Source organism: Pleuronectes platessa, chromosome 22, assembly GCF_947347685.1.
Source record: "Pleuronectes platessa chromosome 22, fPlePla1.1, whole genome shotgun sequence".
Taxonomy (NCBI): Eukaryota; Metazoa; Chordata; class Actinopteri; order Pleuronectiformes; family Pleuronectidae; genus Pleuronectes; species Pleuronectes platessa.
Window position 1 is genome coordinate 17,283,015 of NC_070647.1, and position 27,299 is coordinate 17,310,313.

General features: G+C 43.5%; 1 protein-coding gene across 1 annotated transcript in view; it reads right to left on the bottom strand.

Moving 5' to 3' along the window:
• Positions 1 to 6,615: 6,615 nt before the first annotated feature.
• The window catches only part of celf2 (cugbp, Elav-like family member 2), a 48,461-nt gene continuing 27,777 nt past the window's right edge, over positions 6,616 to 27,299 (bottom strand). Inside the window, exons 6-12 of the mRNA XM_053415484.1 lie at positions 26,464 to 26,527; positions 22,026 to 22,160; positions 18,991 to 19,107; positions 15,735 to 15,914; positions 14,372 to 14,515; positions 13,248 to 13,420; positions 6,616 to 11,305 (exon numbers count right to left, since the gene is read on the bottom strand). Of these exons, the coding sequence (XP_053271459.1) occupies positions 13,293 to 13,420; positions 14,372 to 14,515; positions 15,735 to 15,914; positions 18,991 to 19,107; positions 22,026 to 22,160; positions 26,464 to 26,527 (768 nt within the window). The 3' untranslated portion in view covers positions 6,616 to 11,305; positions 13,248 to 13,292. The remainder of the gene's footprint in view (positions 11,306 to 13,247; positions 13,421 to 14,371; positions 14,516 to 15,734; positions 15,915 to 18,990; positions 19,108 to 22,025; positions 22,161 to 26,463; positions 26,528 to 27,299) is intronic.

The window sequence follows — 27,299 nt, forward strand, 5'->3', positions numbered from 1 at the left end:
AGTCGACTCAGACATTTCTCACACATGGCCCCACAGGAAATCTTTTCATTTAAAGTCAGTTAATCAGAATCAGCTTTATTATTTGCCAATGCATGTGTACACACAATTTAATTAGTGTTAATTGTACTCACGCAAATGGACAAACAGAATAATGCTAACAAAATATACATAACTTCAATGTGCAAATAGAAGAGGACCGTCATGCTCAAACAGATATGAATACAGGACGCTTATATACATAAGAAATCAATAAGTGTATACATAAACACAGCATGAGAGGTGAGGACTTCACTATAGCCTCAAACCATCTAAGCAAATTCTGAATGCACCATTATCTGCCACATGAAGCTTTTTCAGTTTTGTACGGCTGCTTATATGTAATTTGTGACACAAATTAAAGTTACATATGACTTAATTCCACTGGGGAGTCTCGTTTGTGTTTTATTTTGTGTGAGAGAAACCTGCCAATGAAATGAAGTCATTCATATGGACGTGCATCACTTATTATAGGAGCTTATATGGAATACAAATTATATAAGCCTGGAATCAATGGAATCTATAATATTCAGTTTATACTAAATAAACATTGAAAGGAACAACAGTGGTTTATAAAGTGAAGAGTATATCTCAGCCAACAGACTAAATTCAATCAAGCTGCATTGAATTACACACATGGAGTTTTCTGACCTTAGCTTCTGTATGTTCACACTGACCTCTACAGGCAGAATGTGATTATGGTTAAAAGCTCCATATTATATATTATATGTGGCCAGTGAAGAAACAGTGTGAGTGAACACGTGAAGCAAAGAGAAGGAGAAAGATGGAGAGCAGATACCAACGAGTGTCAACACGAAAGAAAGGCAGAGTCATCATCTGCATGTTTCTACTTTAAAAGAGCTCCACACTTTTATTTAGTAGAATTCAAGCAAGTTAAGTATGAAGGGAATATGAAAAGTCACAGGAGGAATCTTCTTGGCAGCTCCGGCCTCCAGATGTATTTTAAATCTGGCAGATATGTGTTTAAAAAGGGTTCAAATTCATTTATTCTCATCCCAGCAGTCACTATAAAAAGACTAAATCTGGATTTCACAGGGAGTTCAACTGTTTTAAATGAGGCTTCCTGCAACCTGCAGATTATATGCAAAGAAAATTAAATTTGGCTTCCTTCGGTGTGCAGTGAAAAATGCACATTTCATGCTGCTGAGACGTGGCAGGGACACACAGGAAGGAGCAGCTTCTTATTTCTGTTTTGAAAATCGACTAGAATGGCAGAGCTCCACCAGGCGGGCTCGACAGTCACCGTATAAAACCACATTAGATCCAGATTTTTATCCAAATCTCCACCACAACGTAGTGACTTATTTCCGCTGCATCCTTCCTCCAAGTTTTGTGTTAATCTTTTGCTTGTTGGAGGTAAACAAACCTTTAGAAAGACTGAGTTTGGTTTACCTACGTCTGGGTTATTGACTTCCTCCAGACGATGTCAGACTCGATCCAAGTCACGGATTGATTTATCCATTTGCTGCATGTTGCGTCCGCTTATTGGACACGTCCATCAGGTGAACTCTGAGGAAGGAGAGTAAACAGTGGAACACACAACCCAGGGAGCTGTGTGTGTGTGTGTGTGTGTGTGTAGTCAGTAAACCTCAGCCTCCTGCAGCCAGCAGCTCATCAGCTGATGGTGTTACATGTTTTATGGTCCAGTATCTGACGGCGCTGCAGACCTACACCACTTACCTTGTTAGCTCCCTGGCGTTACGGCCTGTTTGTTCCCCTGATGTGTCACATGACCGCGTTGAGGGGACAACGAGAGGGACGGGACTCTGGCTCCCCCCCCCCCCCCCCCCGCTGCGAGTGTTGATTTCACGGCCTATTAAGCAGCTGATTGTGGCGCCGCAGTTTGCAACAAATTCTACATCCGTTCCACGACTACACAACGTGGGGACACACAAACACACAAACAGGAGCATGAGGACAGAACGTGACACATGACCTTCAGTATATGATCTTAAATAAAAGGTCAGACATGTTGGCCTCCATTTTATCACATCTGACTGTCGTACACAGCAGTAATTGATGAGACAGGTTAACATGAGGACGCTGTTGTGTGTACTTGTACTTTATTTTGTTAGTATAATTTGTCATCGGTACTCTATATGCAGATTGATGTCGTGCTCATAGACTGTAAATAAAGAAGGACTACAAGAGTGGAGCCAAAGCTTCTTTGTCGCCCCCTGGTGGCTGGCTGCCGTACAGGCCGCCTTCTCCACGTTATTAGATGGGACATGGACGAAACTAAAAAAGTGTCCCACTGACGTATGTTCAAATGTTCATGTTTGGTTTTTATTTGATGAAAATGGGCTGAGACGTGATGATTGACAGCTGAGACTGACTCTCACTGGACAGCAGGAGGAAGTGGAGACGTGTCCTTTGTCTTTATTTAGTCAGTGGAGTTGAAATCATCACAGTTCACCTCTTACCTCGGGTTTGAAGACACGTGTCTCCTACAGTCACAACATCAGGGTTCGTTTCCTCCTCCATCACAAGATGGCAGCATCGTATCACTGAGCTGAACACATCAGGTCCTCTAGCTGCGTTTAACACATCACTGTGGTTATTCTGAGCGCCGCCATCGAGCCGGAGCGTTGCATAAGCATAACAATGCAGTGAATATTTTGTCTAACAAAGGAGGAATGAGTCACTTCATTTCTTCAAAGGGACGCACAAGGAGAACGAGGGAGAAGGAGAAGAGGAACTCTCTGTGGCCTCCCTTTGATCAACACTGTAATTTAATTACCTGCGTGCAGAGGAGAGGCTCCATTTGGAATCTCAGTCGTCGTGCTCTCTCCAGGGCAAAGTGAAGTCAGGAGTGAGAAAGTTTCGCTCCTTGAAAGTTGCAGCTGATGTCAATCAGCTCGAAACGACACAAACACAAAACTGATGAAACCTGATTCACTGACAAAATGAAAAGCAAGAGCCATCAGTCTGGGTCGAGGGTCGAGGGACGAGGCCTGGTCCTGAGGAGACGAGGAGATTAAAGGACAAATCCAAGATGTTTTTTAATTTATTTAAATATTTTAAATCACACCACTTCGTTCTCTTATATTTCAACAATACGTTCCAGACGATGTGTAGGATGGTTGAGTCTTGTTGGAGGTGTGAGCTCATCTGAGATGCAAACATTTGTTTTTTACAATAACTAGAAGAACTGCAGCTGTTTTAAAACCATAGGCTGTGAATAAAGATGGTCGATGGAGCCGAGTCAGACTCAGCTGTCAATCATGACGTTTCACCATGAGTTTATATAATAAAATAACCAATGAAACCAAATTTATTAGAAATGGAACACATATTACATCAGTGTGATAAAACGACCTAAATTGACAGACAACATCTTTGATCAACATTTTGAGTTTCGTTCTTTTGTCCATCTGTTAACATGGGTTTTGTGACCTGTACTGCAGCCGGCCACCAGGTGGCAGTCAAGATCTTTCGGCTTCTTTTTTGGGACCTGTCATGTCTCCCATTTTTATAAATAGTCTATTATTAAAGCATTTAATTTAAAATGTTCCTGCTTTTTTATATTTGTATGTTAATAGTCAATAAAGTTCCAGTATCGAATAAATCAAAACTCCTCATAATGTTGTAATTCATGATTTTCTGATTGACACAAATTTGCAGCAACACAATGAAATACAAAAACATTTTCTGGTTCATCTTCTTCATGATTAAAACAGGAATTCTTATTATTCTCACATGACTATTTATTATTGTCATTTCAATGGAGCTGAGTAACTTAAACATACTGAAATCAGTTTTTCTCTCCCTCAGATGTAGTTTCATTATTGTCATCAAATAGCAAGTAGCTCATCTCCTGCACTCAATCCCTGTGAAACTAGGGTTTTTAATTCCAAACCTCCTTTGACCTTTGACCCCTCTGTGGGGAACCTCCCATCGGGGATGATGGGCCAGAGGAACATTCTGTGCTGGCAGCTCACAGCTGAAATCCTCCTCTCATCCTGTTCCGCAGCCCACTCCCTCTGCTGCTCTGTGGCGAGCCTCAGCCTCCCGTCGAGTTCCTCACGGGGAGGAAGTTTCCACGTGTCCGTGGAGAATGTGACAGATTGAGCGCTGATCTGAACGTGTTCCTCAGCCCCCCCGCGGTACGCCTCACTTCTCCACTGCCTCTCGTGAAGATGTGAATAATCGAGCAGCTCTGTGGTTTGGTGGTTAAGAGCTTCTTGTGTCTTTAAAAAAAGAGATCACAGAGTGGCACCGTATAGCCTCCTACTCAGCTGCATAATGCATTCATCTGCTTTGTTTCACCTGCATCCAAACCTCAGCAGCTACATGACCTGAATTAGTCACGGCGCTCTTCCGTGTTTTCCAAAAAACATCCCCGCTGTCGGGTTATTTCACTGAGCGTGACCCTATTCTCATCTGCACACAGTGTCTTTGTGTTTGGTCTATTGATCCACTGCCGTCTACTCACTATAAATAGTCTAGTTTATTTGGATTCATTTGCTCGTGTGTTCTTCACATTCTGCAGCTGAGAGCTTTCATCGTTCGTTTTACAGCTTTGGCAGAAAGACACAAATTGTCCTTTGCGACAGATCTTCACTTCTTAATTCTTAATTCTAGTTTTCAGCACAGTTTATATGTCACGCAAATGTTCTCCTTAAAATAGGAGAATCATAATGTTGCACGGCCCAAATGCTGCTTCATAAGCTTCTCAATCCGGAGAAGGACTAAAAAAAGATAAATCGTGTGAATCCTTGACACCTTCTGCTCTTCAAAGTGTTCGGACTGAAAGAAGCCGAGCGCTGCCAGTCGCACAATTCTTCTTCAGACATCCACACTCGACAAATCTCTGTTGACCTGGAACCCGGTGCGGACCTTACCTTGAGTTCAGAGGCCTCTTGGAAACAGCTGATGTCGTCATCACTCACCTTATCCACAGCAAACCATTGTGAGGCTTCTCAGTGTTGTGTGTGTAACCTTCATTTAAACTTTGCTTGGAAACACACACACACACCGGCATGAAGCCGACAACCTTCCCTCGCCGGGTGCTATCATATTTTAAAAGCGACTCTATGGGAGGGAATAAAACCCAAAGAGCAAAAATAAAAAACTTGAGCCGCAGACATTTTCTTGAATTACAGGCCACACGTCGACAATAATGGAGGTTTTATTGTGCGCTCGCCCGAACCCAGAATCAATATTTAATAACAGACTTGTTGGACTTGGTGCAGCGATGAAAGGAAAAGATGCTGCGATGTGCCAGAGAGCACGGAATGTCATAAAGATAAAAAAGTTTTCTGCAGGTTGAAGCTTTCGTTTTAAAAAGACGGAATCTGTCTTTCTACATTTCACAAGTTACACTGTCCAACAACAACTCCTGCGAAACTTTGACCTTTGACTTCTCTTTCCTCTCTCTCTCTCTCTCTCTCTCTCTACGGGGGATGCAGTTGTGACGGTGAGACAGTACGGGAGTGGATCGGACACAGAGAGTGGACACACAGTGGACAGGCCTCGCCCAGGACAGCGGACAGCACAGGAAGGACGGGGATCGAACCCACAGCGGCAAAGAGTCCGCCCTCTAATCGGAGCCAATTTCACTGTGAGTGACGGACGCTTTTAAAAAATAAAGATAATAGCAAGGAAAATTTCGGAGCTGGATTTAAGCAGAAAATTAATCAAAATGAGAAATATTTACTTAAGGGTATAATTTCCACATTTTGGGAAACTGTTCAGCCAGTTAGCTTAGCTTAGCATAAACACTGCAGATGGCAGGAAACAGCTGAGTCGACAAAATCTGCCTCCCAGCAGCTTTACAGCTCTAAAACCTTAATCTACGTAAAACTCGAAACACAAAAATGTGTGGTTTAAATTGAGTTACGAGTCAGATCTTTTCTTTACCAGCTGTAGTGACTCTCACGGACACTGGGACACCAATCAGAAGAAGCTAGCATGGCTACGACCATCTTATATTTAAACTATCCTTAAAAAAGGAGTTATCATCTATGACAACAATTTTGAAAACTTTGTTTACTGAACATGTACTATTCTGTAAGTGTTTAAAACTAGCGTACTGACTTAAGGTTGCTAGCTTTCAGCTCAGTACACTAGCAAACTGACGGTTAGCATGAAAATGTCACGATACAGTAAATTTGTCAGCTAGCATGACCGACTAGTGCTAGCCAGGGTGTTAGCCTGCTAGCTACTGTAATGCGCCAGTTAGCCAAGTCGTCCCTGAACTTTTTCTAAACCAAGCTAAAGTGTTTAACATTTTTTGCGTCATATTACGTTTTTTTGTCGACTGTCACGCAGGAACTTGGGCTCCACAGTAATATACATACATAACACCTCGATGTATATTTACTATGTTTAGTGAGAACAGCACAGTGAGTTGTGAGTTAACTTCACTATGTGGTAAAAACAAAAACACAAACATGAAGGTGACAGAGAGGGAGAGAGAGAGAGAGAGAGAGACTGAGAAGAGGAAGAGAGAGAGAGAGAGAGAGGTAGAAAATGAACGAATGGCGGGGAGGAGGTCGTGAAACAGTACGACATCAGACAGCCACTGGAACATAACAACACAGAGAGAGACAAGTATTAGGAAAAATGGTTTAATATAGGAGACAGAAGCAAAAAACTGCATCACACAAGAACATACGTTTACAAAAATAATTCTGACTGCTTCAGCTACACAGTTAGTTCACAGAGAAGGACAGAGAAACCGGAAAAATCTAAACAGCTAAAAGCAAAAGATTTCTAATTAGTTGATCTCTTTATTAAACTAATACATTAATCCACTGAAGGTGACTAAATATTTCTATTCCTTCTTTTTCTATAATTGTCTTTATCGTGTAGACGGCACAATACAGAAGTCAAATGAAACTTACCGCTGTTGTATAGACAAACTTGCTAGAACTATTTATAAAGCAAAAATGAAAGATCTGACACTCACCTACCCTTTTTTGAGAAAACAAAGAAGGAACGAATCAGGAAAGAAAGGTAGAAAGAAAAGAAAGAACAACACTCAAGTGAGGAAAAAGAAGTGAAGAAGAAATTAAAGCCAAAGATCTTCTAGAAAATCTTATATCAAAAGCCAACTTTCTTGATGCCAGCTAGAAATCATACTCGGGGACCAGTCAGGGTCGGGCCACACCACCAGGCCAGACAGCGTTTTTTTTTCTAAGATTTTTTTGTTGTATCCTTTAATCTCCAGTATAAAAAATTCCACTGGTACAAAATGCATAAGTACAATCAGTTGTAGAAATAGGAAAGCCTGCATTTTTTGTACTTTTTCAAATCCCATCCAGTGACAGATTTTCCGAAGTGTTGTCAAACAAACATACATCACGCTTTACAGGATCCACTGAAATGCATTAACTTTGGCTTCTCTCAAGACAATAACTTTGAAACTACCGAAAACCATTTTTTTGAGAATTAAAAGAAACAGAAACAAGAAAAAACAAAACACAAAAAAAGAATTGGATAATTTCTACAGACAACAAGCTCTTTTTTTTTTTTACGGCACGGAAAGAGAGAACACACAAAACTTGACATAAGCCATAATGCAAAGAAACGACAAGTTCAACTTTTTTTTTTTTTCCTTTCTGATTTCATTGTTTGATAAATAGCACTTAAGATAATTAAGAAAGAAGGAGAACAGAGAAGTGAACAGTGACGAGATAGAAAGATCACAACAAGCATCGGCGATGACAGCCCCTGAGGTGAGCCGCTCGACAGAAACTCGGTTTCCACGACCCTCTTGTGCTTCGACATTGACACAAAGACAAACATGCTTCACGCAGGACTGTGTGCGACTTCAGGCCGTGTGCAACTCGGTGTGATTTGGCGATTTTTTAACGACATGTTTTTTTTTATTTCGGGACAGTTAGAAATGTCTTGGACGACCGCGGTGCAGCGAAGTTGACTCGAGCGCTAACGACAGTGTGTAGCCTCCACGCGTAACAAATACGAGTTGTGCGAGAGTGAGGTGTGAAGGTGTGAACGTGCAATCGTATATAGGATTGTAAAGATTTTTGACTTTGCAGCGGATACAACGTGAATCCGACGCACGCTGGTCAGACAACTGGTCCGTTAACACTGATTGGACTGGGACTCCTGCGGCCCAGCAGTTTCGTACAGGTAGTTATGGCTGTTTGTGGCACTGCTCATGTGTGTGTGTGTACTGCATTAAGGAATAAGTCTGCTTGCCTCCCTCCATGAGATCAGATAAAGTTTGGTATTGGGTTTCGGTCTTGGCGAGGATAATGAAAGCTGTATTGCCTTCATCTCGGCGGCGGCGGTTGTTTTGCCGGTGTGGACCCGCGGACGTGACCCTTCCTCTGCTTTATTTCCCCTGCCGCGATTCCAATAAGGCGTCTCTCCGAATCGCCCGTCTTCTAATAACCCCGGTTAGCCTGGGAGACAACAACCAGGCGGCGGGCGGCGTCCTCCCAAACAGATGCAACTCGTTTTCTCTGCTTCTTCTTCACCGCGAGGAACAAACTCCGGCCCATAGGATGAAAATGGCGGAAGAGCTAAATCCAGACGTTTGGACGAGTGGGAGGTTAACTGCACATAGAAGTGAACCTGGACTTGGCACAAATCACTGACTGACTGACAACATCTTCTAGTCTTATAATACTGACACAACGCTCCCTGGTTAAGGCGACTGGTGAGCTTCTGTAGAAAATAATGCTGCCTTTTTTCTTTTTTGCAGACCGTAAACTAGGCTTTCAGGGAGGAGGGGGGAAGGGGGGCAGTTGAATAGACTGACAACACTGTGCCATGTAAACGGCTCGACTATGAGAATGTCAATAACACACTTTGGCATCTCAACGTGATTTTTGGCCCATTATACACCACAAGACTCACGGGATGGAGAAGTCTCACAACCATTTAGAAAACAATCAAAGGATAAGTTGATCAAAGGATAAGTTAACTTGCTCCCGGACCGTCCCAACGGCTGCGTGTGCTTATTCCTCAAAAGGTCGAGGCCTGAACGAGCGAGTCGTGCCCTGTGCTCATCTGAGGTGAAACACGAGAAAGGTAACGATCCCGAAACGACAACTCAGAGATGTTTTTGAAAAGAAACTTAACGAAAGGGAAATAAGGCTTTGCGTACGAGTCTCACCTCAGTTTTTTGGGGATAGCGTGCGAGAGAAACAATCAAAACAATATATATATATATCTACCGAAGCCTGATGTCTGTGTGTGCGAGATACTAATAGAGAGAGAGAACAGGAGTGCAAAGATTCGTGGTAAGGCTTTGATGAATAAAACGGCTGTACAATGGCTAAAAATATCAGTGCGTGATTCTCGTTTGTGTGTTTGTGTGCGCGTGCATACGTGTGTGTGTGCACGCTGGCGGGCGGTAGCGGTTGCTGTGGAGGCTTTCACGCTCAGGGGCTCTCATGCACAACAACAAAGTAAACTGTGAGGTCTGCACGAGAGTGTGTGTGTGTGTGTTTGTGTGAGTCCATGTGTGTGCGTGTGTGTATATAGATATATATATATATATATATGACACATGGGCACTTTTTTTTAACATCTTTACAAAGAAAAAAAGCAAACATGACATTTTCAGGCAACAAGACCACAGAATAGCAAGTTAACAAACTCTTTTTTAAATCTATATTTTTAAATATGAGGGATCCATACAAAACACTTATAATAAAATACCCATGTTATCAAATAATTTCACAAGAAATACACTGACGCGCTAGGCAGGAAGTACCTTCAGAATTTGGCACTAAACTCCACTGATCTTGTCTTTTTTTCTTTATAAGACATTTTGCCGAACAACAAAAACACATCTAAATATTGTTTCCCACGAGAGAAATAAAATAATAATGACATTGATGCTTCACAAGCTGACATTATATATATATATATATAGATATATTTATATTTATATATATTTTTAGGAATTTTCATATAGCTAATTAACCAACAAGAAATTTTAGCAAACAGGGACTCCTTAAAAAAAAAGAGGGAAATAAAAGGACAAAGTAATTGTTATAGTAATATGAAAGGCTTTGTCTATTGTTCAAGTAAACTGATTTTTTAGTCTTCTCTTGAAAAACATGAGACACTTAAGACCGTTGGACTTGTGATGAAACCACAACTAAACTCACAAGAAGCACCGACGTTAACGCGGGTTACAGGTATCTTAGTATTTTTTTTTCCTCTATACATTTAAACAGTAGAAAATATAGGTCATTTCATCATGTGCATTTAAACCACGGATTGTCTATCTGTGAGTCAGTTTCAGCAAAAGGTGACACAAGTAGGTAGCATTTCTCCCCCCCAAACAGGGCAAATGTCATTTTTTTATTTTTACCTTTAAACTACTCTAGAAAAAAGTGGTTCTATATATAGACTTTGAATGAGAAACAGAGCCACTTAAAATGGCCTTATCAAAAAACTTTACACTGCCTGAAAAATGTAAAAACCATTAGAGAGCTCTGAGAGAGTCTAATATTGATCAGACAGTTTTTATTCAAAACCGTTTGGAAGTAGTCTTATTTCTCAGAGAAACTGGCGCCGCCGGCTTCTGGCCCGCGGCTCTGTGTGCCACCGGCGCCAGAAGCACCGGGACGCGCCAATTCCTGTAGTGAACTTTCAAGTTTACTTTAAATGAAGAAGAAAAAGGAAAGAAAAAAAAGGAAAAACTGAAGAAGAAGAAGAAGAAGAAGAAGAAGAAGAAGAAGAAGAAGAAGAAGAAACAAAAACAAAAACAAATGCAAGAAAACAAACTGAATGGAAGTCACTTTGCCACAGGTTGTCGTTTGTTTGTATTTTCTCCAAAAAAGAACATTTGTTTCTCCATAAAAATCTCAAGTCTTTTTTAGTTATTTTCATATGAATGCAGCTTTATATCTTTTTCACATTGATTCATTTTCTTCTCCCCTCCCTCCTTATCTCCTCCCTCCCTCCCTTCCTGAAACCCCCCCGGGAAAACAGATTCATATGAGGTCACATGCAAAAAAAAAAAAAAAACACACAAAAAGAAAAATTTAAAATCATAAAAAAATCAAAGTCCAAAAAAGTTCAAAAGGTCAGTAGGCGTCGGAGGAGAACCAGGTTATGATCAGGTGAGCTCGGAAAAGACTTCAGAAAAAACAACAATGTGGACGATGACACTTTTGTTTTTGGCGGGGGACATTTTTTTTTTGTTTGTTTTGTTTTTGTTTAAAGTTAATTTTTTTGTGTGTGTGTGTGTTTGTTTGGACGCCACGGAGACATGCTAGGCAAACGATGAGCTAACAGGAGATGGAGATGGGTTGTTCTAAAAGGGGGAAAGAAAAAACAGGGGAGAGGAGAGAGTTACACACAGAGAGCCAGAGCACCACACCACTACAGCATTTTCATCAAATCAGGAGAAACAACAACAACAAACGACAACAACAACAACAAACAAACAACAGCAACAACACTCACTGAGTTCATCGACAATTTTTAGCTTAAGATTTTGTTGTTTTTACGTAAATATAAAAATGATATTAATGTTATAAGTTTATATAGGCAACAGCAAACGCACATTCATTCACACGTACACAAAAAACAGAGAGCACCCAAAGCTTAATCCATCAGATCCCAGATGGATGTTGTCATTTGGGAGGAAGTAGTTGTAATATCTTTTTGGGAGGGGTAGGGGGGACGATATCTATTCACTCCTTTTTATTTTAAAAAGTTTACATCTTTTGGACAGGAAGGGGGCGCTAGGAACAAACAAACAAAAAACGTAAACACGCAAATAAAAAAAAAAGTATAAAAGTTGGAAATTCGACAAGTGAGGAAGAAGTCCCACTACGGATGGAGCGAGGGAGAGAGGGGTGAAAAGAGAGGGATGGATGGACAGCACAGGTGTGTGTGTGTGTTTGAATGGATGAATGACAGAGAAGGGGGGGGGGGGGTTCAAATGGCGGTGGATTGTGTTGTGATTGTGGTTTCTGCACCGAAAAAACAGGAAAAAACACCGGAGAACCCAATTCCACGAGACGTCTCCACAAGGGTCTACTTTTATGATGCTGTATACTTTATAGGAGTCCAATAACTTAACGAGAGGCAATAAATAAAATCCTTTTTTTTTCTCCATCTGAGGCAGTAAAAATGTTGTATAAAAATAGAACTGCTTTTTTTACAAATAAAATTTACAGGCCTGTGGCTTTCTGTACTTTTGAGTTTTTTTTAAAATCTTTCAACAAACATCAAGTATTTTTCCAGTTACCCCCCCCCCCCCCTTTAACCCATAAACTCTTTTTATTAGTAGTATGATTAATATTATAGCCTTCATCAAATTCTGGATGATGTTGTTGAAAATGCTCGACATGCTTTAATATCCATTTCACAACAAAGACCAATGTGATCTGACCCAGAAAAGTAGTTACTAATAATTGTATCCATCGTCTGAGAAATGAAAAAAGCTGTTTTTCTTTTTTCTCATTTTGACATAAATAATAAGACGTAGCTGGAGTGTGCGATTGTGTGTGTTTGTGTCTCTTTTTGTCTTCGTACTGTGGAGGTGGTATGTAAATGGTATGGCAGGCGAAAGGTGCCACCACCGACTACGCTGTAAAAAGAGGCCACTAGCATTTTGCAGCCTTTGCTCCCGGGTCACCAGCAGGCGTGGGGGGGGGGGGGGGGGGTTTCTAGAGAAGCAGCGGCGGCCTGCAAACCAACACCGTGGAGGTCAAAGGGCGAATGTGCATATCGGCGAGTGTGTCAAAATAAAAAAAGAACCTTTCACCAGGCCTCAGGTTCACATTGAGGGAGAGAGAGGAAATAAAAAAAATCATCATGGCTCCGTTTGTCTGTAACTCGTCCTCGAAAATGTATAAATAATCGCTGAGAAAGGAAAAAAATATTAAATAACTTTTAACAAAAGCTACCCAGGATATTGGTTTTTCCTTCAATTGTAAAAAAACAAAAACAAAAAAAACTGCACAAAGTAATGACGTAATGGAAGCGTTCATGTGTGTCAAAAAAATGTAATAAATAATAATACTTTAAACCTAACATAAGAATCTTCAAAAATAAAAAAACAAGGCGTGCGTGTCTCCCTCAGGGTGGTTGGAGGTTGTCTCCCCCTCCCTCCCATCATACACCCCCCCCACCCCCCACCCGCCCCAGTCCCTGTGTAGAGGTCGTGGCTCGGTTTGCTGTTGTTGTTTTTGTTGTTTTTTCTCTTTTCATTTGTTGTTTCTTTTGTGGGGGGGGGGGGCACTTACCCTAGCAGTGCTAACATGGGGAGCAGAGAGACCCTAGTGCTAAGATCAGTACGGTTTGCTGTCGTTCTTGGAGCGTTTCAGCTGCACCTTCAGCCGCTTCATGCCGATCTGGAAGCCGTTCATGGCCTGGATGGCTGCCTGCGCCGACACCGGATTGTCGTAGCTGACAAAGCCTGCGGAGACACCGGAGGACAGTGGACGGTTAGAGACAAACTGAGGAGAGTGAGACGACACGTTGAAGTTATGTCAAGCAGCAATATTAAGCTTTCTTTGTGTCCATGGGATCGAATACAGAGCAAAACTACACAAATGAATGTGTTGTGAGGAGGAAACAAGCTTTTTCTGAGTCTCACGTTTTTAAAACCTCTCGTATTTATGTTAGAATCTCTCAAAATGAAGACATCTCCCATAATCCTCATCTTTTCCTCTGAATTATTGTCCCTCCATTTCCGAGGAGGCTCTATTTTACTTACACTCACTATACCGCTTCAAAATTAAAGGTGTAATAATGAGCTGATGTTAAAATGCTACACGAGACACCCACACCGTGTTCGGCTGCGTCTCCAGATGTGATTACATTTCCATCTACACAACATTAAAACACTCGGCAGCTGCACAATAAGAAAAGATTAAACCCTAACGACTCCCGTGAGGAAGCGTCACGAGTTGTTGCAACCACACAACGACAAAGTGAAGCGACATTAAAGTGAAACACACAGAGGAGGCACGTCCAGAGGAAAGCAAAAGTATAAATACTATGAATTCAAAAAGCTATAAAACATTTTGTCCAACAACTTGACGAGGGCCACTGAGGACAGAAATGGACAGAAAACACAATGTGTGTAGACTAAAAAAGAAAATTCACAAGCATAACACAGTTTTTGAGGTATTTAAATCATAATGTCCTGTTATGATTTTATTACTGACCGATAAAAATAGGTTTAAAATCAGATCACAAATATCTGAGTCAAGTTTTCATATTCCCCACACGACATGAGCAAGACACAACCAGCAAAGAAAAAAAGACAACATATCTGCAGGCGTTTGTGTTTGTGTTTGTCTCCCATGTGTGTGTTTGTGTGTGTGTGTGTGTGGGGGGGGGGGGGGGGGAGCTGCAGACCTACCGAAGCACTTGCTAAGGTTTGTCTGTTTGTCGATGAAGACTTTGGCAGAGACCACGTTTCCGAAAGGCATGAACATCTGCAGTATGTCCTGGTCTCCAAACTCCTGGGGCAGGTGGTAGATGAACAGGTTGGCACCTTCGGGACCTGGTGGGGGGGGGGGGGAGGAGGAGATGCAGAGCAGGTTTCAGGTCAGAGCGGTTATTTTTCATTCAAGCAAAAGAAAGCTGCAGGAGCCAGAGAGCTGCATTGTGTGCTCTGAAGCTGAAGAATGCCGCTCGGCACAATACTGCTCGACCTTGAGTTTGTGTTATTGCTTTCAAACGACATTCTGCAATTGCACACTGAACGTTACACAAAGACGGAAGCTTTTTACTTTTCTCATTTTAACGATTAGATATATTTTCTGCCGGTTCCCTGTTCTCCTGCTTTGGATTCATTCAACCTCCGGTGCCGCGGGTCGACCTCCGTGCCTCCATCACACGTCCCGATAATCCCGATAGGTCACATCTCTCAGTCGTTAGACTCCGCTGCTAAATGAAGCCAAGGGGTTCTGATCCCCCCCCCCCCTCGTGGGCCATCTTTGCAAATATATCTCTGTTGGAAGCCGAGATCGAGAGGCGCACAAACAAACAGGATGTGGCTCTTGTTTGTTTTACGAGACGTTTCATCAGCTGGTTTGTATTCAGAGCTGTCGTCCAAAAGCTTTTGGGTAAATTGAACTTCTGCCGTCAGATTCGGTTGCGAAGGAGCCACTTTACATTTTCTCTTCATCGTGGAATAAAATCAATGTTCAATTATCAACCAAAACATTGATAATATTCATAGAAGCCTGGTTAAATACTGAGAGCGATTCTGCAACTAATTCATATTGACTGGGAATTTGGGATTCGGTAGAAAAGGATGATTAAGAAAAACAGAGTTTGATCTGATTTGATTCCTCGTTTGAAGTGAAACTTAAAAACTGTTTTTTGAGTAGTAAAACTTGAAATTTAAAAGGTTTCTAATATAAAATCATAATAATCTCAGGACCCTGATTTCAGCAAATCACCTCAAAGTCACGTTTATGCTCAATTGGACGTTTTCCTTCACAACCATCTTACCGTAAAACACTGATAAATGAGCATCAAGTATTTAAAACCGACAATGTCTTAAATCTAAAGATTCAAATATTAGTTTCCTTATCAAATAATCACGACTAGGGAGATTAATATCACAACTACAATCATAACAATAATCGAGCTGCATGTCAATGTCTCACGGTGCTGAATCCTGCAGGAAACACTGAGTACATGTATATTCAGTGTCTCTACAGACAGTGTGAAGTCGACCTCCCACCGAGCAGTGGTCCCCCCGTGGTACTGACCCTCTTTCTGGCTGCCGGCGGCGCCCTGCTGCTGCAGCAGCGACTGGCTGTAGAGGGTGGGCAGCGCTGCGGCGGCGTACTGCTGGATCCCTGAGTAGGCCTGCGTCAGAGCGTCCATGGTGCCCGCCGTGCCGTTGGTGAGCCCCGCGCCGCCCAGGCCTCCGTTGAGAGCCGCCATACCTGAGAGCATTTGACCAACTTTACACAAAACCCAACAATAAAGAAAAAAAGAGTGCACTTACTCGTTAGCGCTCCATTGATTGGTTGTGTTACATCACACATACACGTACACAACTGTTATCACACACACACACACATAGTGACGCTCACGCAGACTTTACTGTAACGTACACAATGACATGTCACGACAGACAAAAAGACACATCAGTACAATTGTCTATAACACAACAGAGCACAGGACACACACAGTATTTAGTTTACACACAGTTAAGTACAGTATGAGTGTAGCTGATGACAGCCAGAGCTGCACACAGGTGTCCTCCACATAGGAAGAACACAGCGTATCATGCACACACACACACACACAGTGAACACACACAAATACAAAGTGAACACACAAAAACAAATTGATAATATCTTGTTTTGAGATGTGATGATATTTACGTCTCTTTAGGACCAGATGACATTTTGACAAATCCTTAATTTGATTTTGTTTAAATTCACTTGTTGAATCTGTTTATAGAGAATATCACGTTCAAAACTAATCATAAATTATTCCTTCACTTCTCTTTCACTGCACTTTTATTCTCCTTCTCTCTTTCTCTTGACTTTTGTGAACGATATCCTGTGATTTATGTTTTTTTTTGCCAGTTTCCACCGAGTCCCTGAATTGGCCCGTAACTGAATTGTGTTTTACAAATAGAGCTGCATTGCTAAATCAATACGGCTGATTTGCCACTGATGGAACAGAATGTGAGCACAGCTGATCTGAGACGTGGTGGCCGGGGGGGGGATTTGTTTCAGAAAGTCCCTCCACTAAAAGGACAAGGGACGGAGACAAACTGCCAGATTTGTCAGTTAATCAGGAAGTGAAGCTGCTCAGGTATCGATGGGGGGGGAAGTGTCCATCTTCACCATTTACTATTTTTGGACAATAATCTCTGGATCCCTCGAGCGTCAGAGTCAGAGCACCGAGGATGTTTGAGCTCTGATGATCGGTTCTTTTTCCAGCCGGTGACGTCTCACTTTCAGGGGAGAAGACATGGCACGTGGAGTGAGGGGGGGTTGGGGGGGGGGGGGGTTAGACGCAGCGGTAACACTCATTAGTTGCTTGTAACGGCTTAATACCACGATGGAGGGCAACTTGTCTGAGGGGGTCTGACATTGGCTCCGGCGTCCTGTCGCCTCGCCGTCAGACACAGAGAAATAAATTACCACCGCCGAGCTCTGCATTATAGGTCACTCGTTTATTCAGGAATAATTGCACCGGTGACCTTTGCAATTCAATTAAAGCCTAGATGTGTTTAAATGAGGGCGGTCGGTGGCGGCGGGGGGGGGGAGAGGAGAGGGAGGTTAGCTGGGGACGATGTGGGATGCAAAACGAAAAGAGACCTGTTTCCCGACTGAAGGGGACGAGCCTGCGTGTGCGTCCCGTGTTCCCGTGTTCCCCCCCCCCGTGTGTGTGTGTCCGTGTACACGCCTATGTATGATTTACACACGGAGACGGCGACTCGAGTCCACGGAGCGGTAAAGGTCAGCGGAGAATAATGTGGTGGAAGAGGCCGGTGGTTCAGGATCTGTGCTGTCATAACAGAGCTGATTAAGATCCTAGCCTCGTCTCCCCAGAGGTCAAAGGCAGGACACGATCCCCCCCCCACCCCCCACACACACACACACAAAGACACACACACTCCGACCAGACTTTTAAAGCAACCGATAAACTTTAAAAAAAAACATTTAAAAGTCACTCCACTGGATTTTAAACACAGAGTTTTCTAAAACCCAGATTTATCCTTTGCTATTTTTCCGAGAACGAAATATTTTTCAGTAAGAACAAATGTAATATTTACCGAGCATTGGAAAATGTCAACCTTGTGTAAGGTTTTGGCATTTTATTTTATTTTTTTCTAGCTTAAAGGTCAAATCTAATGTTTTTACCGTTTGTTAGTTTGTCAGCTTGATTATTCAAAGACTGCGGGAAGGATTTCCACGGAACTCGGTCGGGACGTGAACCAAGAAACAAACCATGTGTGGAAAAAGGAATGTTTTTTATCACTTCTAAATCCGGTAAATTCAAGATATTAATATCTATAAGTGTGTGAAATGTGCACCTGGATTGAATTTAAGTTTTACCTCAGTGGACGTATGCACTCCACTCAGTGACCAGTTTGCTACACAACTATTTTTGCTAGGAATTGGTCAAATTTGATGATTTTTAAGTGAAATTATCACATTATGTCATGGTATTCTATATTATTTGTCTTTTTTAATTGTTACATTACAGCAGCAGTATAACAGTTTATTGCAAAACTAAATCAAGTTTGAGTTTTGTCTTTTGAGAAGTTGAAAATAACAGAAAACACAACAGTGACACAAACAAACCAACAGGATGTGAAACACACGGTCGCACACAGACGGTGGCGTGAGGCGACACCGGGACAACACACCAGCACTCTCACAGCAAGCACAACCCCAGGACACAACCAGGGAGCGGATGGAGGGATAGATGGAGGAAGGATGGAGGATGGATGAGAGGATGGATGAAGTATCTGTGTCCAGATGAATGAGTGCGGCAGCGTCACTGAGCGTGAGGACATTTTATTCACGAGTAGAACATCGACACAGAAAGATGACCGGAGTCGGATTTGATATTTTCTTCTTGTTCTCTTTTATCTTTTCTTCTATTTGAACTTTCTCTGGTCACAAGTTTTCTTTCACTTGGTAAATTATGAAGTTTAATGTGAAACCGACTCATTTAAATTTCTTTGTTCAGCCGCTGACAGAGTTTGACGAATTCATGGACTTTCAGTACATATTTGAAATTAAAGTTAAATTTGTCCTTTCCTTAAATTTTTCAACAAATTACACTTTAAACATTTCAAAATAAAACGACATGACATGAAAATCCATAACAGTCAAACTCTCTCGATAGGCGTGTTGTGTGTGTATTTGTGCGTCTCTCTGTGTCGACTCTTAGGTTGTGGTGATGAGGCTGCAGATAGGGTGTGCGTGGTTGCAGCGGGGTGGGGGGGGGGGAGTGGCTGATGAAAAGGTGAATACTCACTGTTCATGCTACCTGCTAGTGCATTAATGTTGTTCAGGCCGACGGTTGCGCCTGCCAGGCCCTGCAGGGTGCCCAGAGAGGTCAGAGAGTTCATGGCGCTGGCGTTGGAGCTGGCTGTTGTGCCCGGCACTGCGGGAAAAGAGGGTTGAGGAGGGAGGGAGGAAGGAAGGAAGGAAGGAAGGAAGGATGGAGGAGGCCAGGGTGAAGAGAGTGAAAAGAGAGGAGAGGGATGAGGACGGAGGTAAAGAGGGAGAGGAGGAGACAAAGAAGCATACGTCTTATAAAAGCAATGAACAAACCTCAACGAGGACGAAGAGGTGAAGGTTTCTCATCTCATACAAATTAATAACTTGTGCAGCTTTGTAGGATTTATGCAGAGGGTGCTGCACGTGGAACATTTACTATATAAATGAAAACATCTGAAACCACTGCTGAGAAAACTGAGGAGGTCATGTTGTCACTTCAGGCTCCTAGAGGAAACTGATGGAGGATTGATATGTGAGGGAGGATGCATCATCAGGAAATACAAACAGAATCTGCTTTCAGGGATTTCTGGGTTGAGCTCAGCAATTTCCTAAATAGATTTTTTAATTTATTTTTGAAGGATTCCAATCATTGCTTTTAATTATTTTCCAGATTATTGAAAGCAATCCAACCAAATTAGAGGAGAGAGGAACCACTTCAAGAAATGTAAATGTCAAACTAAGGACAAAATCCGATTCCAGGTGCAGATTAAAAACTCATATTTTCCTCTTTTAAACTCAGTTGTTCAGGCTTAAATTGATGAATATCACATTTCCTCATTTGCAAGGTTTGTTTGGAGCCGGTGTTAAACGAGAAACCTCTTCTTGACCAGTACACTTGAGCTGAACCAGTTTCCTCCGCAGTGGTTTCATTCTTTTTCATGGATCTGCACCAGAGTGTCTATACAGCACGCAGACATTTAAGAATATTACAAGTAGAACCTTTTTATATTATATAACAAGCTGCAGCACCTTGACCCTGCATGTGAAAACCTCACAACCACACTTTAAAAAGATAAGAGCTCTGTATGGTGTGTTCACTGAAGCTGGTAAAGCGGAGGATCGCTGCATTCAAGGCGAGGCTGTGATGGCATTAAGAAATAAAAACAAGGACCAGCCGAAACAAAAACAAGACGGATGCACAGAAAAGCAGGAGCACAATCTGAAGAGACTTTTTATGCTCACAAATAAAACCACTTGAATAATGTTTACAGCTGCAAAACGTTGCCGACACAAACGCCTTGTCCACACTAACGCGGATATTTTGCAAATCAAAGTTTTTCCTGTTTGAGCCTCTCGTCTACATTTCAAGTTCCATTCCATTTTTTTTTGCTGACCTTTAACAAAAGCTGCATTTTACAACTTTCTACACGTGCAGGAGACGAGCTACTATTCGTGCAATCTGCGACAACTCCCATGTTTTGCGAGGCGTGCATCACTTCCTGTTTACACCAGCACAGTCATGCAGAGGTCATGTGATATGCGTTAGTATGGCTGTAGCCTCTATCGCCACCTACTGGCCCCGATGTGCTTATTTGAGTGTTTGTTTTTGTCTGCAGAGATATTTTATAAAACAAAAGGTTGTGTGGACAGAGATTTAAAAAACCGAGGGGGGGGAAATATCCTTAGTAGTGTAGACAAGGCCTCAAACACACCACAGACAGACTCACACCTGAACACACCACTGGGACACGTGTACTGTACATGATGTCGGAGGTGGTGGGTGAGATGGAGCGGAGGATGGAGCTGGGAAACCTTAAAATACTCTTCTAGCTTCTGGTCAGAGTGAAGATGTGAACGAAGCAGGATCGAGACAAAGTGAAAACCCCCGAACAGCCGCCATGTCTCCATGCAGACCCGTCCACACGCGTCAAGCCGCTGTGGAGAACTCAGTCTCGTTGACACATGCAAGCAAAGCGCCGCTCGTTCTCAACCTTCAAGGTGGGACTGATATTCAGAGTCACAAAGAGAGGATGAGAGAAGAGAGAGAGAGAGAGAGAGAGAGAGAGAGAGAGAGAGAGAGAGAGAGAAGCTAGGATGAAAGCGAGAAGAGGAGGAGACGAGAGACGAGAGCCGGGATGGAAGCGGCGCAAGCACTAACGTTGAGGAGGTGTGTGTCTGTGTGTGTGTGTGTGTATATGTGTGTGTCTGTGTGTGTGTGTGTGTGTCTGTGTGTGTGTAGGAGGAAGAGGGGAGGTGCTCTTCATATTCATGCTCCGAAAGAGCCGGCAGAGCCACGGCTGCTGGAGCGAGGCCGAGCCGACATGAAAGAGGAGAATGATGGAGCAGAAACAGGGAGCTTGTCAAAAGGAGGGCAGCGGCAAAAAGACGAGGGCAACGAGAGGGAACACGAGGAGAAGAGAGGAGGAGGAGGAGGAAGAAGAGGAGGAGGGGGGAGAGGAGGAGGAGGAGAGAAGAGGATGAGACGGAGCAGGAGAAAAAAGGAGAGAGAGAAATCTGAAGGTGGTGTTTTTTAACCTGAATCGAGTTTTGACATCAACCTGGTAGTTCTTACATCCTCCCCCCCCCCCCCCCACAGCCATGAGCAGAGACACAACACACACAGAGACACACATACACACACACACAAACCCAGTCTGCTGTGAAACAACAACAGCAACAACAAGAAGTCTTACAATCCTGACCTTGAAGCACAGAACGCACACACATGCACACGAGCACACGTGGACAGTGCGTGTGTCACGTGATGAGGAAGTGACGTGTGGGACGCAGGAAGGCGGCACGTCAACTACACATCTGGTGTGATGGAGGTGGACACACACACACAGACACACACACCAGAGAGAGAGGACGACATGGACGAGGAGCCGAACAATGATGATGGTTATGTTTCGGTTGATGGTTTTCGGTTGATGGTGCCGGGATCACAGTGGGGCGACAACACTGGTGATGGCAACGGTGGAGAGCGGTGAACGTAAGGCAGGCGTTGGGCCCCCCCTCCCCCCGCCCCATCCCCGGTGTCGGTGCCCCCCCCCCCCCCAACCCGAGAGGCTGCGGCGTTACCTGGGCTGGTCAACGCTGCCAGGGAGGCGGCGTTGGAGGACAGGGGGTTTGCGTTGGAGGGGCTGGCCGAGTTTTGGGCCGCCGCCGCTGCCGCCGCTAAAGTGGCCAAGTTCTGCAACTGCAGAGCGCTCATACCTGGAGAGAGGAGCCAGAGAGGGTGGAGTCAAACCTGGGGGGCGTGGCTGAGGCGCGGCCCCGCTCACCTGGCGGCGCCGGACGCCCACTGAGGTGTGAGTCGGCTGCTCGGCGTCCGGAGGCGAACAAGAGCAACAGTGTGTGGTCGTGTGTGTACTGCTGCTCTGAGCACAGACTGTGTGTGTGTGTGTGAGAGGGGGGGGGGGGACAAACACCACAATAGCTGATTCCACTAATAAGTCCCAGAAGAGTTTAGATCAGTGGAAGCAGCTTTTGGAGTTTTCAGGTTTTTCTCCTCTGAGGCAGAAATAGTCTCAACAATTTAGTTTTAGTTTAGACTGGAAAAGAAACACACAACTTCTCTGGTCTCGTTATCTAGGAGGAGATTTCTGCTCCTTTGTGTATTAAAATAAATAACCAAAAATATTGGGTCATGGTCAGAGCCTGACTGAGACTTCTGAGATTAAAGTTGATATTTAAAACTTTATGCAAAACTGTTTCTATTTGCAAATCTATCAATCGTGATACGATACATCTGTCAATGATCAGCTTTCTATCAGTCAGGCTCTCGTTGTGTGTGTGTCTGTGTGTGTGTGTGTGTGTGTGTGTGTGTGTTGGTCTGTTTGTGAGTGTGTGTGTGTGTGAGGCCTCGGCAGCTTCCTCTGACTCATGAGTTTGTTAGAGAACAGGTTACAAGGGTGGACACTGTCAATGTGAGGTATATGTGTCGTATATACAGTCTGGATGTATATACAGTATCATGGGAGTACACACACACACACACACACACACACACACACACACACACACACACGAACAAGACACCACGAAGAAGATCCATCTCGTCACATCCGAACACAGATGACCAGGCTGACGGCCGCAGCCAATCACAACACACGCCTGGTTCACCACAGCACCGATTGGTCAATTAAATCAAAACCCATAAACAAGAAAGAAGCAGAAACGACTTCCAGCGTCTACACAAGAGTCGAGCTGAGGCAGGAGGTGAGAGGTGTGTGTGTGTGTGTGTGTGTGTGTGTGTGTGTGTGTGTGTGTAGTAACGAGCGTGAACACCTGAGTGTGACTCCACGGTTATTGTACAAAACCAATACAAATCTGGTTTTCAAAGCCATTTTCTCAAATTTTTCCATGACACGCCCCCAAACAAATCTAGAATGGATTTGTGTTTGTGTTTGTGTTTGTGTTTGTGTTTGTGTGCCGCTCGTCTCTCTCTCCCTCGCTCGCCCTCTCGCACTAATTCAGACGTTTTGTGTGTTTTTTCTCCCGAGCTTCAGACGCCGTGAAGCAGATTTTCACGAGAGCTCCTCTTCTTCACGGCTTCTCTTACAGGAACGTAAGGAGATCTGAATTTCACTGGCCTGTTCCACTCCGCCGCTCCGGTAGAAAGCTGCTGATTGGGCGGATTTGGCCGCGGAGGCTCGGCTCGGCCCACGCCGACGCTTTAAAAGCTCTTCAGTGTTTGTCGAGTGTAAACAAGAAGTGAGAGTGGAGCAGCGGAGGGTGAGGGTTCACATCCCTCACCTCAGCTTCCTGTTTCTTTTTTTAAATCACATCCTATTTTCCTGTTTGCCTCTTTTCTTTTTAACCATTCCTCCCTCTTCCTCTCTTCCCCTCCTCTTTTTCTTTCCTGTCCTGTCCCCACTTGTCCCTCTTCCTCTCTCTTTATTCTCTTGTTCCTTTCCTTCCTCTTCTTCTTTCCCTGTTACTCAGTTTATGTCATGTCACTCCATGTCCTCTTTCTCATCCCTTTTCCTTTGCTCTCCTTCCCTTTGTATTTTTATATACCTTTAATTAATTGTCCTTTCTTTTCTTCCCTCCCTCGCTCCCTTTATCAACATCGCCACTTCATCCTCATTTCCTTTTCTTGCCCTCCGACGTCTTTTCTATCCGTTTTTTTCTGTCCTTTATCCTTTTTTTCCAATTTCCCGTATCTTAATTGCTTGTCCCTCCTTAATTTCTCCTCCTTCCTTTCTTTCATTCCAAGTTTGTCTCTTACGTTTCTTTCCTTTCTTCCAGTTCCCAAACTCTTCCAATTCTTTTCCCCTACACAGACGGATGGCAAAGATGACTTCGCAGCAGCTCTCTCTCTCTCTCTCTCTCTCTCAGTGCAACCTCTTTTTTCTCCTCCCCCCATCTCTCAAAGCAGCTCGACACCAATTCTTACATGCATTTGTCAAAGGCTATCTCCCTCATTGAACATACATTTTCCAGACAGTTATAAGGAGAAGAGGAGCGGGCAGGAGATAAAAATAACTGGGTTAGAGGGGAATAAAGAAGAGAGGAGGCCGAGAGGAGGAGGAGGAGAAGAAGAAGAAGAAGAAGGAGAGTGAGAGAAGGCAGAGAGACAGAATGAGACAAATCCACTTCCCACATCAGAGTATCCGGGCTGTGCAGATGGTGTGTGAGACACTGGGAGTACATACGTGTGGCGAGGAGGCGTGTGTGTGTGTGTCTGTGTGTGTCTGTGTGTGTGTGTGTGTGTGCAGCCTGTATGGCGGCGCCGGGCTGCACCAGGCTGGCGTTGGCTGCGTCTAATTGAAAGCTCATTGGTGTAATTGAAGCCTCTCGGCTCGGCGGCTCCTCGTGTTAAAGACTGGGACCAGATGTCATTCAGCTGCCTCACATCTCCTGCCAATCACTAATGCTCTCTCTCTCTCTCTCTCTCTCTCTCTCTCTCTCTCCCTCCACCGCCGCTCGCCGCCTCTCGCAGATGGGAGGACGAGCGGATCTCAAGATTCAGACGCCGCTGCTCACCAAATCTAATCTCAACTATTAATCTGACAGGATAAGGTGGAGAAAAACCTTGAAAAACAGCCACAGGGGGAAACGGAGAGGTGTCGAGACTCGAGGGGACGCGACACAAGACAACAAGACGAGGCCTCGACCACAGACTCCCATCACGCTCAGATCTGTTATCGTTTCCCTGCTCAATAAGAGCTGGAACCTTCCAGACAGAGAAAAGCTAAAGAGGGATGGGAACAGACGAAGGAGAGAGAGAGAGGGAGAGAGAGAGGGGGAGATAGAGAGAGAGAGAGAGGGTCCCTGAAAGTCTTAAATGAATTTTAATTGTGTTTCTTAGCAGACAGTTTTTTATCCTGTGTTCAGTAGGAGGCGCTCGGGGCTCAAGTTAATCCAGAACTGGGTTAAAACAATATGCATTTTTTATTGCATCAGCTTCACCTCAGAGATTCCCACTGTCCCTCAACACTCGCTTTCCTATCTCCTTGTGTCCTATTTCCTATTCAGAAAGAAAACTTTTTTTAAAAAGACTTTATTTTATCCTTTAATTTGGGTTTCATATATTAAAAATACAAAATGTTAAGCCCTCGAAATGCAAGAGTTCTCCCTCTTTAATAATCTCAAGCTATTAGCCTCCTGAAACTGAACAGGGAGCAGATTTTAGAATTAACAGAAAAAGAATGGGCTAACATCCAAAGTAATGGGGAATTTTAAATTCTGTTATGGACACAAACATGTCCAGATTCATACGTCATGTAACATAGAGAATCTGACAAACTTGGGATGGGACCATGTTTCAAAGTTAAACAATATATATTATATAGTTCATTCACCTAAAACTAAACATAAGCTAATATTTTGCCTTTTGCTTCTTTCTATTTTTACTCTGCTTCATATCTGTCGAACTTGACATTGATCTTAAACCTCACCTGCAGGAACCTGAGTCTGTCTCCTCACGTCTCGTATAGCAAATTTATAAATACCTGTTTTTAGCAATAAGCATAATTTCATGTGATCCTGCAGATACAAAGGAGAAGAGCCGACAGATCAGAGACCCCCCCCCCCCCCCCTCGCAGAAACAGAACAGTAGATGGCGCCAGCCCGCAGTGAAACGTCTCCACCACAACAGAGACACTTTTTTTAACCATTTTCTCCGGAAAGCTTTTTTACTTTTCCTCCTCGCCGTGATTCATCTATCCCTGACAAAGCCTCGGTGTTACTGGTCCTCGCCCAGGGCACCGCTCCTGTCTGGCCTCATTAAAAGATCAAGATAAATCTTAGCAACAGTTAATAAATCTGGAGGGCAGAGATCTCTCTCTCTCTCTCTCTCTCTCTCTCTCTCTCTCTCTCGACTCCGCCACGCGAGTTCATCTGTTATGCTCTTTGGTCCTTTCTCTCTTTTTCTTTTTTGGTTAAGAAGTCTGTAGAAAATAAAGAAATAACACGAGAGGTGCAACAAAGAGCGGGAGAGCCACAGAGGAGCGTGATTCCAGGGGAGTTCATCATCGAAACCGATTTTTTCCTTTTTGGTATTTGCACTCACCGGCCATCTGCTGGATCCCGCTGAAGGCTCCCAGGTTACTGGAGGAGGTCGCCTGCTGGAGCAGCTGATGGAGAAAGAGAAGAGAGAGAGAGAGAGGAGATGAGAGGTTGGATAAAAAAAAGGGGAAAAGGAGAAACACAGCGAGCCGAGTGGGAGCGGGAAGCTTTTACACGTGTCTACGCCGGGAAAAAAGCTAAACTCGTAATGAGCGGGTTTAGCGTTGTGTGTTTTTTTTTTTTTTTTTGTGCATCAGCGCCCGATGAGTAAATGAGCTGCTAATGTAGTTTGATCTCTCCTCTAAAGCGAACGCTGTTTGTGTTCCAGCCGTGATTCTTCCAGACAAGTTGAGCATGAAAGCTATAATCTAACCGACTAATTAGATTCCGGAAACAAAAGTGGAATACTGATGCCGTCAAAAACGTCATCCTTCAAAGACTCAAATTAACAGCAAATTAACATCTTGTTTCCTGTTGTGTGTGTGCGGGCGAGTCTCTGGTTCTCTCTCTCTCCTCAAGAATAGAGGACTGAAAAATTCTAGGATTCACAATAACCCTTCTTGTTTTTTTGGGGGGGGGGGGGATCTCATTATTATTAATTGTGTCCCCGAAAAAAGACAAATCAATATCCAGTGAAGACGGGACGTTTGTCTGAGCTCTGCTGACAAGACAGGTGCAAATTGCAGTTGGGATAAAAAAAAAAAGAGAAAGAATAAAGAATAAAATCCAGCAGCCTTTTTTAGACGCTTATTTTAAAGCTTAATTTAGAAGCTGAAGAGCGACGAGTCGAGTGTTGGAGCCAAAATCTCTGCACGAGACGAGTCCTGAAAAGGCTGAGGA